Genomic DNA, 12,615 nt, shown 5'->3' on the forward strand with positions numbered 1-12,615 from the left:
GACACGGCCTTGTACACCGAGACCACATTAGGAATTAGGAGGGGACACGTCCTTGTACACCGAGACCACATTAGGAATTAGGAGGGGACACGTCCTTGAACACCGAGACCACATTAGGAATTAGGAGGGGACACGGTCATCTGGGATAATGGGAGAAGCTGCGTCAGACAGTAACTACGCCTGATCCCCAGAAGCCCTGATGATGGGGTCACTGGAGCCCCCCAAATCCCCGTAATACACAGATCAGCATTAATCACTATTAGTGACACATCTGGGAAACTGTAAAGTCTTCTTGTTATACTGATCATATTATAATATTATTATTTATTATTATTCATCATTTATTACTTGTGGCATCTGTATAATAGTAAGATTTGTATTGTGCAGCCTGGCACAGATTGGCAGGACGGATGTAACATGTGCCGCTGTGTGAATGGCATAGGGGTCTGCGCTGCCAGATGCCCCCTACTGTACTGTGTAGAGGTAAGAGCCAAATAAAGGGGCAATAACATGGTACATACATCACACTGATACTGGGGTAATAACATTGGGCCTGATTCAGACCCACTCGCGAGCGGCTGTCCGCTCGCAAGTGGGTCGATGTTATGGAATGAGCATGCGCACGACGGAGGGAGCTCCGTCGTGCGCATGCGCCAGACGCGACGAGCGAAGGTCCGATCAAAGGGGGCGTGCTGTCAATGTTGATTGACAGCACGCCCCCTTTGGTAGGCGTGCCGGGGGCGTGCCTCCCTGACGGGGGCGTTCCCACGGGAACGCCTCCCGTCAGAAGCCGGCCCACTGACATCACTAGTGATGTCAGTGGGAGTGATTTTGGCTCTGATAAAGCCAAAATCACTCCGGAGCTTGCGGTTGAAAACCTCAACCGCAGGCTCTGGCTCGCAATTTCGATGGTCGCGATGGGCACGACCATCGCGGCCATCAAAATGCACGCTCGTATAGCCTGTGGGTGGTGACCCACAGCTATACGAGCGTCCAGGAGGACGCTCCATTTTCATGGAGCCCGGCCCTCATTCAGAGCGTGCGCTCTGCTCAGAGCGTACGACTCTGAATGAGGGCCATTGTACATACATCACACTGATACTGGGGTAATAACATGGTACATACATCACACTGATACTGGGGTAATGATAACATGGTACATACATCCCACTGATACTGGGGTAATAACATGGTACATATATCACACTGACACTGGGGTAATAACATCGTACATACATCACACTGACACTGGGGTAATAACATGGGTACATACATCACACTGATACTGGGGTAATAACATTGTACATACATCACACTGATACTGGAGTATTGATAACATTGTACATACATCACACTGACACTGGGGTAATAACATTGTACATACATCACACTGATACTGGGGTAATAACATTGTACATACATCACACTGATACTGGGGTAATGATAACATTGTACATACATCACACTGATACTGGGGTATTGATAACATTGTACATACATCACACTGACACTGGGGTAATAACATTGTACATACATCACACTGATACTGGGGTAATAACATTGTACATACATCACACTGATACTGGGGTAATGATAACATTGTACATACATCACACTGACACTGGGGTAACAACATTGTACATACATCACACTGATACTGGAGTAATAACATTGTACATACATCACACTGACACTGGTGTAATAACATTGTACATACATCACACTGATACTGGAGTAATAACATTGTACATACATCACACTGACACTGGGGTAATAACAACATTGTACATACATCACACTGATACTGGGGTAATAACATGGTACATACATCACACTGATACTGGGGTAATAACATGGTACATACATCACACTGATACTGGGGTAATAACATTGCACATACATCACACTGACACTGGGGTAAAACATGGTACATACATCACACTGACACTGGGGTAATAACATGGTAAATACATTACACTGATACTGGGGTAATAACATTGCACATACATCACACTGATACTGGGGTAATAACATGGTACATACATCACACTGACACTGGGGTAATAACATGGTACATACATCACACTGACACTGGGGTAATAACATGGTACATACATCACACTGATACTGGAGTAATAACATGGTACATACATCACACTGATACTGGGGTAATAACATTGTACATACATCACACTAATACTGGGGTAATAACATTGTACATGCATCACACTGATACTGGGGTAATAACATTGTACATACATCACACTGACACTGGGGTAATAACATTGTACATACATCACACTGACACTGGGGTAATAACATGTTACATACATCACACTGATACTGGGGTAATAACATGTTACATACATCACACTGACACTGGGGTAATGATAACATTGTTCATACTTCACACTGATACTGGGGTAATAACATTGCACATACATCACACTGATACTGGGGTAATAACATTGTACATACATCACACTGACACTGGGGTAATGACATGGTACATACATCACACTGACACTGGGGTAATGATAACATTGTACATACATCACACTGATACTGGGGAAATAACATTGTACATACATCACACTGATACTGGGGTAATAACATGGTACATACATCACACTGATACTGGGGTAATAACATTGCACATACATCACACTGACACTGGGGTAATAACATTGTACATACATCACACTGATACTGGGGTAATAACATGGTACATACATCACACTGATACTGGGGTAATAACATTGTACATACATCACACTGATACTGGGGTAATAACATTGTACATGCATCACACTGATACTGGGGTAATAACATTGTACATACATCACACTGACACTGGGGTAATAACATTGTACATACATCACACTGATACTGGGGTAATAACATGGTACATACATCACACTGATACTGGGGTAATAACATTGTACATACATCACACTGATACTGGGGTAATAACATTGTACATGCATCACACTGATACTGGGGTAATAACATTGTACATACATCACACTGACACTGGGGTAATAACATTGTACATACATCACACTGATACTGGGGTAATAACATGTTACATACATCACACTGACACAGGGGTAATAACATGGTACATACATCACACTGACACTGGGGTAGTAACATGGTACATACATCACACTGACACAGGGGTAATAATATTGTACATACATCACACTGACACTGGGGTAATGATAACATTGTACATACATCACACTGACACTGGGGTAATGATAACATTGTACATACATCACACTGATACTGGGGTAATAACATTGTACATACATCACACTGACACTGGGGTAATGATAACATGGTACATACATCACACTGATACTGAGGTAATAACATGTTACATACATCACACTGACACAGGGGTAATAACATGGTACATACATCACACTGACACAGGGGTAATAATATTGTACATACATCACACTGACACTGGGGTAATGATAACATTGTACATACATCACACTGACACTGGGGTAATGATAACATTGTACATACATCACACTGATACTGGGGAAATAACATTGTACATACATCACACTGATACTGGGGTAATAACATGGTACATACTTCACACTGACACTGGGGTAATGATAACATTGTACATACATCACACTGACACTGGGGTAATGATAACATTGTTCATACTTCACACTGACACTGGGGTAATGATAACATTGTACATACATCACACTGACACTGGGGTAATGATAACATGGTACATACATCACACTGATACTGGGGTAATGATAACATGGTACATACATCACACTGACACTGGGGTAATAACATTGTACATACATCACACTGACACTGGGGTAATGATAACATGGTACATACATCACACTGATTCTGGGGTAATAGCATGGTACATTCATCACACTGATACTAGGGTAATAACATTGTACATACATCACACTGATACTGGAGTATTGATAACATTGTACATACATCACACTGACACTGGGGTAATGATAACATGGTACATACATCACACTGATACTGGGGTAATGATAACATGGTACATACATCACACTGACACTGGGGTAATAACATTGTACATACATCACACTGACACTGGGGTAATGATAACATGGTACATACATCACACTGATTCTGGGGTAATAGCATGGTACATTCATCACACTGATACTAGGGTAATAACATTGTACATACATCACACTGATACTGGAGTATTGATAACATTGTACATACATCACACTGACACTGGGGTAATAACATTGTACATACATCACACTGATACTGGGGTAATAACATTGTACATACATCACACTGATACTGGGGTAATGATAACATTGTACATACATCACACTGATACTGGGGTATTGATAACATTGTACATACATCACACTGACACTGGGGTAATAACATTGTACATACATCACACTGATACTGGGGTAATAACATTGTACATACATCACACTGATACTGGGGTAATGATAACATTGTACATACATCACACTGACACTGGGGTAACAACATTGTACATACATCACACTGATACTGGAGTAATAACATTGTACATACATCACACTGACACTGGTGTAATAACATTGTACATACATCACACTGATACTGGAGTAATAACATTGTACATACATCACACTGACACTGGGGTAATAACAACATTGTACATACATCACACTGATACTGGGGTAATAACATGGTACATACATCACACTAATACTGGGGTAATAACATGGTACATACATCACACTGATACTGGGGTAATAACATTGCACATACATCACACTGACACTGGGGTAATAACATGGTACATACATCACACTGACACTGGGGTAATAACATGGTAAATACATCACACTGATACTGGGGTAATAACATTGCACATACATCACACTGATACTGGGGTAATAACATGGTACATACATCACACTGACACTGGGGTAATAACATGGTACATACATCACACTGACACTGGGGTAATAACATGGTACATACATCACACTGATACTGGAGTAATAACATGGTACATACATCACACTGATACTGGGGTAATAACATTGTACATACATCACACTAATACTGGGGTAATAACATTGTACATGCATCACACTGATACTGGGGTAATAACATTGTACATACATCACACTGACACTGGGGTAATAACATTGTACATACATCACACTGACACTGAGGTAATAACATGTTACATACATCACACTGATACTGGGGTAATAACATGTTACATACATCACACTGACACTGGGGTAATGATAACATTGTTCATACTTCACACTGATACTGGGGTAATAACATTGCACATACATCACACTGATACTGAGGTAATAACATTGTACATACATCACACTGACACTGGGGTAATGACATGGTACATACATCACACTGACACTGGGGTAATGATAACATTGTACATACATCACACTGATACTGGGGAAATAACATTGTACATACATCACACTGATACTGGGGTAATAACATGGTACATACATCACACTGATACTGGGGTAATAACATTGCACATACATCACACTGACACTGGGGTAATAACATTGTACATACATCACACTGATACTGGGGTAATAACATGGTACATACATCACACTGATACTGGGGTAATAACATTGTACATACATCACACTGATACTGGGGTAATAACATTGTACATGCATCACACTGATACTGGGGTAATAACATTGTACATACATCACACTGACACTGGGGTAATAACATTGTACATACATCACACTGATACTGGGGTAATAACATGTTACATACATCACACTGATACTGGGGTAATAACATGTTACATACATCACACTGACACTGGGGTAATGATAACATTGTACATACATCACACTGATACTGGGGAAATAACATTGTACATACATCACACTGATACTGGGGTAATAACATGGTACATACTTCACACTGACACTGGGGTAATGATAACATTGTACATACATCACACTGACACTGGGGTAATGATAACATTGTTCATACTTCACACTGACACTGGGGTAATGATAACATTGTACATACATCACACTGACACTGGGGTAATGATAACATGGTACATACATCACACTGATACTGGGGTAATGATAACATGGTACATACATCACACTGACACTGGGGTAATAACATTGTACATACATCACACTGACACTGGGGTAATGATAACATGGTACATACATCACACTGATTCTGGGGTAATAGCATGGTACATTCATCACACTGATACTAGGGTAATAACATTGTACATACATCACACTGATACTGGGGTAATGATAACATGGTACATACATCACACTGATACTGGGGTAATGATAACATGGTACATACATCACACTGATACTGGGGTAATAACATGGTACATACATCACACTGACACGGGGTAATGATAACATTGTACATACATCACACTGATACTGGGGTAATAACATGGTACATACATCACACTGATACTGGGGTAATGATAACATGGTACATACATCACACTGATACTGGGGTAATGATAACATTGTACATACATCACACTGATACTGGGGTAATAACATGGTACATACATCACACTGACACTGGGGTAATGATAACATGGTACATACATCACACTGATACTGGGGTAATGATAACATGGTACATACATCACACTGATACTGAGGTAATGATAACATGGTACATACATCACACTGACACTGGGGTAATGATAACATGGTACATACATCACACTGACACTGGGGTAATAACATGGTACATACATCACACTGATACTGGGGTAATGATAACATGGTACATACATCACACTGATACTGGGGTAATAACATGGTACATACATCACACTGATACTGGGGTAATGATAACATGGTACATACATCACACTGATACAGGGGTAATGATAACATGGTACATACATCACACTGATACTGGGGTAATGATAACATGGTACATACATCACACTGACACTGGGGTAATGATAACATGGTACATACATCACACTGACACTGGGGTAATGATAACATTGTACATACATCACACTGATACTGGGGAAATAACATTGTACATACATCACACTGATACTGGGGTAATAACATGGTACATACATCACACTGACACTGGGGTAATAACATTGTACATACATCACACTGACACTGGGGTAATGATAACATTGTTCATACTTCACACTGACACTGGGGTAATGATAACATTGTACATACATCACACTGACACTGGGGTAATGATAACATGGTACATACATCACACTGGCACTGGGGTAATAACATTGTACATACATCACACTGACACTGGGGTAATGATAACATGGTACATACATCACACTGATTCTGGGGTAATAGCATGGTACATTCATCACACTGATACTAGGGTAATAACATTGTACATACATCACACTGATACTGGGGTAATGATAACATGGTACATACATCACACTGATACTGGGGTAATGATAACATGGTACATACATCACACTGATACTGGGGTAATAGCATGGTACATACATCACACAGACACGGGGTAATGATAACATTGTACATACATCACACTGATACTGGGGTAATGATAACATTGTACATACATCACACTGATACTGGGGTAATGATAACATGGTACATACATCACACTGATACTGGGGTAATGATAACATGGTACATACATCACACTGATACTGGGGTAATGATAACATGGTACATACATCACACTGATACTGGGGTAATAACATGGTACATACATCACACTGATACTGGGGTAATGATAACATGGTACATACATCACACTGATACTGGGGTAATGATAACATGGTACATACATCACACTGATACTGGGGTAATGATAACATGGTACATACATCACACTGATACTGGGGTAATGATAACATTGTACATACATCACACTGGCACTGGGGTAATGATAACATGGTACATACATCACCCTGATACTGGGGTAATGATAACATGGTACATACATCACACTGATACTGGGGTAATGATAACATGGTACATACATCACACTGATACTGGGGTAATGATAACATGGTACATACATCACACTGATACTGGGGTAATGATAACATGGTACATACATCACACTGGCACTGGGGTAATAACATTGTACATACATCACACTGACACTGGGGTAATGATAACATGGTACATACATCACACTGATTCTGGGGTAATAGCATGGTACATTCATCACACTGATACTAGGGTAATAACATTGTACATACATCACACTGATACTGGGGTAATGATAACATGGTACATACATCACACTGATACTGGGGTAATGATAACATGGTACATACATCACACTGATACTGGGGTAATAACATGGTACATACATCACACTGATACTGGGGTAATGATAACATGGTACATACATCACACTGATACTGGGGTAATGATAACATGGTGCATACATCACACTGATACTGGGGTAATGATAACATTGTACATACATCACACTGACACTGGGGTCAGTGACTTTAATAACAGTCTGTTATCTGAGACTAGTTATTGGAGTAGTAATGGACACAGGTCTCCCTCTAGTACTAGTAGTAACTAATACCTGGAATAGTAACTGCATGTGTTGGCTATAACGACCTTCTCCCCCATAGGGTGAGGTGAAAGTTCAGGAGCCGGGAGAATGTTGTCCTGTGTGCCGGAAAGAGATACGAGGTATGATATTTATATGTGGTACATGCTAGGGCATACATGCGTGTCACAGCAAGGCTGCCCTCTATTCTAGGGACGTCAGTCACTGGGGAGGCTACCCTCTATTCTAGGGACATCAGTCACAGGGGAAGCTGCCCTCTATTCTAGGGACGTCAGTCACAAGGGAGGCTACCCTCTATTCTAGGGACTTCAGTCACAGGGGAGGCTGCCCTCTATTCTAGGGACGTCAGTCACTGGGGAGGCTGCCCTCTATTCTAGGGAGGTCAGTCACAGGGGAGGCTGCCCTCTATTCTAGGGACGTCAGTCACTGGTGGGGCTGCCCTCTATTCTAAGGACGTCAGTCACAGGGGAGGTTGCCCTCTATTCTAGGGACGTCCGTCACAGGGGAGGTTGCCCTCTATTCTAGGGACATCAGTCACAGGGGAGGCTGCCCTCTATTCTAGGGACGTCTGTCACAGGGGAGGCTGCCCTCTATTCTAGGGACGTCAGTCACAGGGGAGGCTGCCCTCTATTCTAGGGACGTCAGTCAAGGGAGGTCAGTTACTGGGGAGGCTGGCCTGTATTCTAGGAACGTCCATCACAGGGGAGGCTGCCCTCTATTCTAGGGAAGTCAGTTACAGGGGAGGCTGCCCTCTATTCTATGGACATCAGTCACTGGGGAGGCTGCCCTCTATTCTAGGGACGTCAGTCACAGGGGAGGCTGCCCTCTATTCTAGGGACGTCAGTCACAGGGGAGGCTGCCCTCTATTCTAGGGACGTCAGTCACAAGGGAGGCTACCCTCTATTCTAGGGACATCAGTCACAGGGGAGGCTGCCATCTATTCTAGGGAGGTCAGTCACAGGGGAGGCTGCCCTCTATTCTAGGGACGTCCGTCACAGGGGAGGCTGCGCTCTATTCTAGGGACGTCAGGCACTGGTGGGGCTGCCCTCTATTCTAGGGACGTCTGTCACAAGGGAGGTTGCCCTCTATTCTAGGGAGGTCAGTCACTGGGGAGGCTGCCCTGTATTCTAGGAACGTGTGTCACAGGGGAGGCTGCCCTCTATTCTAGGGACGTCAGTCACAGGGGAGGCTGCCCTCTATTCTAGCGACGTCAGTCACAGGGGAGGCTGCCCTCTATTTTAGGGACGTCAGTCACAGGGGAGGTTGCCCTCTATTCTAGGGAGGTCAGTCACTGGGGAGGCTGCCCTGTATTCTCGGAACGTGCGTCACAGGGGAGGCTGCCCTCTATTCTAGGGACGTCAGTCACAGGGGAGGCTGCCCCCTATTCTAGCGATGTCAGTCACAGGGGAGGCTGCCCTCTATTCTATATCAGGTTATCTCAGACACTTGGGAGGCTGCCTTCTATTTTTAGTTGAACTCTGTACTTCATAACAAACATCCTCACACACTCTCATCACAGAAAACAAACTCTGTCACTATCTTAGCCCCTGGTGCCTAAATCCTGCAGGCTCACCCTACTCATCCATAGCCTCACCCACCCCTCCCACAGCCTAACCCTCTCTAGTGCCTAACACTAACCACCTTCCTAGTGCCTATTCCCCAATACCTAACCACCAGTGGTTAGGCACTGGTGGTTAGGTATTGGGGAATAGGCACTAGGAACCTTAGCCCTCTTCCTAGTGCCTACCCACCTTCCCCCTGCAGACTAACCCTCCCTACCCCTCCTGCAGCCTAACCCTCCCTCCCCCTCCTGCAGCCTAACCATCCCTCCCCCTCCTGCAGCCTAACCCTCCCTCCCCCTCCTGCAGCCTAACGCTCCCTCCCCCTCCTGCAGCCTAACCCTCCCTCCCCCTCCTGCAGTCTAACCCTCCCCTCCCCTCCTGCAGTCTAACCCTCCCCTCCCCTCCTGCAATCTAACCCTCCCCTCCCCTCCTGCAGCGTAACCCTCCCCTCCTGCAGCCTAACCCTTCCCTCCCCTCCTGCAGTCTAACCCTCCCCTCCCTTCGTGCAGCCTAACCCTCCCTTCCCCTCCTGCAGCCTAACCCTCCCCTCTCCTCCTGCAGCCTAACCCTCCCCTCCCCTCCCCTCCTGCAGTCTAACCCTCCCCTCCCCTCCTGCAGTCTAACCCTCCCCTCCCCTCCTGCAGTCTAACCCTCCCCTCCTGCAGCCTAACCCTCCCTTCCCCTCATGCAGCCTAACCCACCTTTCCCCTCCTGCAGCCTAACCCTAACCTCCCCCTACTGCAGCCTAACCCTCCCTCCCCCTCCTGCAGTCTAACCCTCCCCTCCTGCAGTCTAACCCTCCCTCCCCCTCCTGCAGCCTAACCCTCCCTTCCCCTCCTGCAGCCTAATCCTCCCTTCCCCTCCTGCAGCCTAACAGTCCCTTTCCGCTTCTGCAGCCTAACCCTATCCTCCCCCTCCTGCCGCCTAACCCTCCCCTCCTGCAGCCTAACCCTCCCTCCCCCTCCTGCAGTCTAACCCTCACCTCCTGCAGCCTTACACCTTCACTTCCCCTCCTGCAGCGTAACCCTCCCTTCCCCTCCTGCAGCCTAACCCTCCCTTCCCCTCCTTCAGCCTAACCCTCTCTTCCCCTCCTGCAGCCTAACAGTCCCTTTCCGCTCCTGCAGCCTAACCCTATCCTCCCCCTCCTGCCGCCTAACCCTCCCCTCCTGCAGCCTAACCCTCCCTCCCCCTCCTGCAGTCTAACCCTCACCTCCTGCAGCCTAACCCTCTCTTCCCCTCCTGCAGCGTAACCCTCCCTCCCCCTCTTGCAGTCTAAGCCTCCCCTCCCCTCCTGCCGCCTAACCCTCCCCTCCCCTCCTGCAGTCTAACCCTCCCCTATTGCAGCCTAACCCTCCCTCCCCCTCCTGCACCCTAACCCTCCCTCCCTCTCCTGCAGCCTAACCGTCCCTCTCCCATCCTGCAGCCTAACTCTCCCTCTCCCTCCTGCAGCCTAACTCTCCCTTCCTGCAGCCTAACTCTCCCTCTCCCTCCTGCAGCCTAACCCTCCATCCTCCTCCTGCAGCCTAACCCTCCCTCCCCCTCCTGCAGACTAACCCTCCCTCCTCATCCTGCAGCCTAACACTCCCTTCCCCTCCTGCAGCCTAACCCTAACCTCCCCCTCCTGAAGCCTAACCCTCCCCTCCCCCTCCAGCAGTCTAACCCTCCCCTCCTGCAATCTAACCCTCCCTCCCCCTCCTGCAGCCTAACCCTCCCTCCCCCTCCTGCAGCCTAACCCTCCCTTACCCTCCTGCAGCCTAACCTCCCTCCCCCTCCTGCAGCCTAACCCTCCCTCCCCCTCCTGTAGCCTAAACCTCCCTTCCCCTCCTGCAGCCTAACCCTCCCTCCCCCTCCTGCAGCCTAACCCTCCCTCCCCCTCCTGCAGACTAACCCTCCTGCAGTCTAACTCTCCCCTCCTGCAGCCTAACCCTCCCTTCCCCTCCTGCAGCCTAACCCTAACCTCCCCCTCCTGAAGCCTAACCCTCCCCTCCCCTCTCCTCCTGCAGCCTACACCTTCCCTCCCCTCCTGCAGCCTAACCCTCCCTTCCCCTCCTGCAGCCTAAGCCTCCCTTCCCCTCCTCCAGCCAACCCTCCCTTCCCCTCCTGCAGCCTAACCCTAACCTCCCCTCCTGCAGCCTAACCCTCCCCTCCCCTCCTGCAGTCTAACCCTCCCCTCCCCTCCTGCAGTCTAACCCTCCCCTCCCCCTCCTGCAGTCTAACCTCCCCTCCCCCTCCAGCAGTCTAACCCTCCCCTCCTGCAATCTAACCCTCCCTCCCCCTCCTGCAGCCGAACCCTCCCTCCCCCTCCTGCAGCCTAACCCTCCCTTACCCTCCTGCAGCCTAACCTCCCTCCCCCTCCTGCAGCCTAACCCTCCCTTCCCCTCCTGCAGCCTAACCCTCCCTCCCCCTCCTGCAGCCTAACCCTCCCTCCCCCTCC

At 46.5% G+C, this 12,615-nt stretch overlaps 1 protein-coding gene across 1 annotated transcript in view; it reads left to right on the plus strand.

The window, feature by feature from the left end:
- The first annotated feature begins 408 nt into the window (after positions 1 to 408).
- Positions 409 to 12,615, plus strand: part of LOC148479325 (SCO-spondin-like) — a 28,049-nt gene continuing 15,842 nt past the window's right edge. The window contains exons 1-2 of the mRNA XM_088454596.1: positions 409 to 483; positions 8,681 to 8,741. Coding sequence (XP_088310722.1) covers positions 418 to 483; positions 8,681 to 8,741 — 127 coding nt within the window. The 5' untranslated portion in view covers positions 409 to 417. The remainder of the gene's footprint in view (positions 484 to 8,680; positions 8,742 to 12,615) is intronic.

Source organism: Taudactylus pleione, unplaced genomic scaffold (genome assembly GCF_031769625.1).
Source record: "Taudactylus pleione unplaced genomic scaffold, aTauple2 ptg000620l, whole genome shotgun sequence".
Taxonomy (NCBI): Eukaryota; Metazoa; Chordata; class Amphibia; order Anura; family Myobatrachidae; genus Taudactylus; species Taudactylus pleione.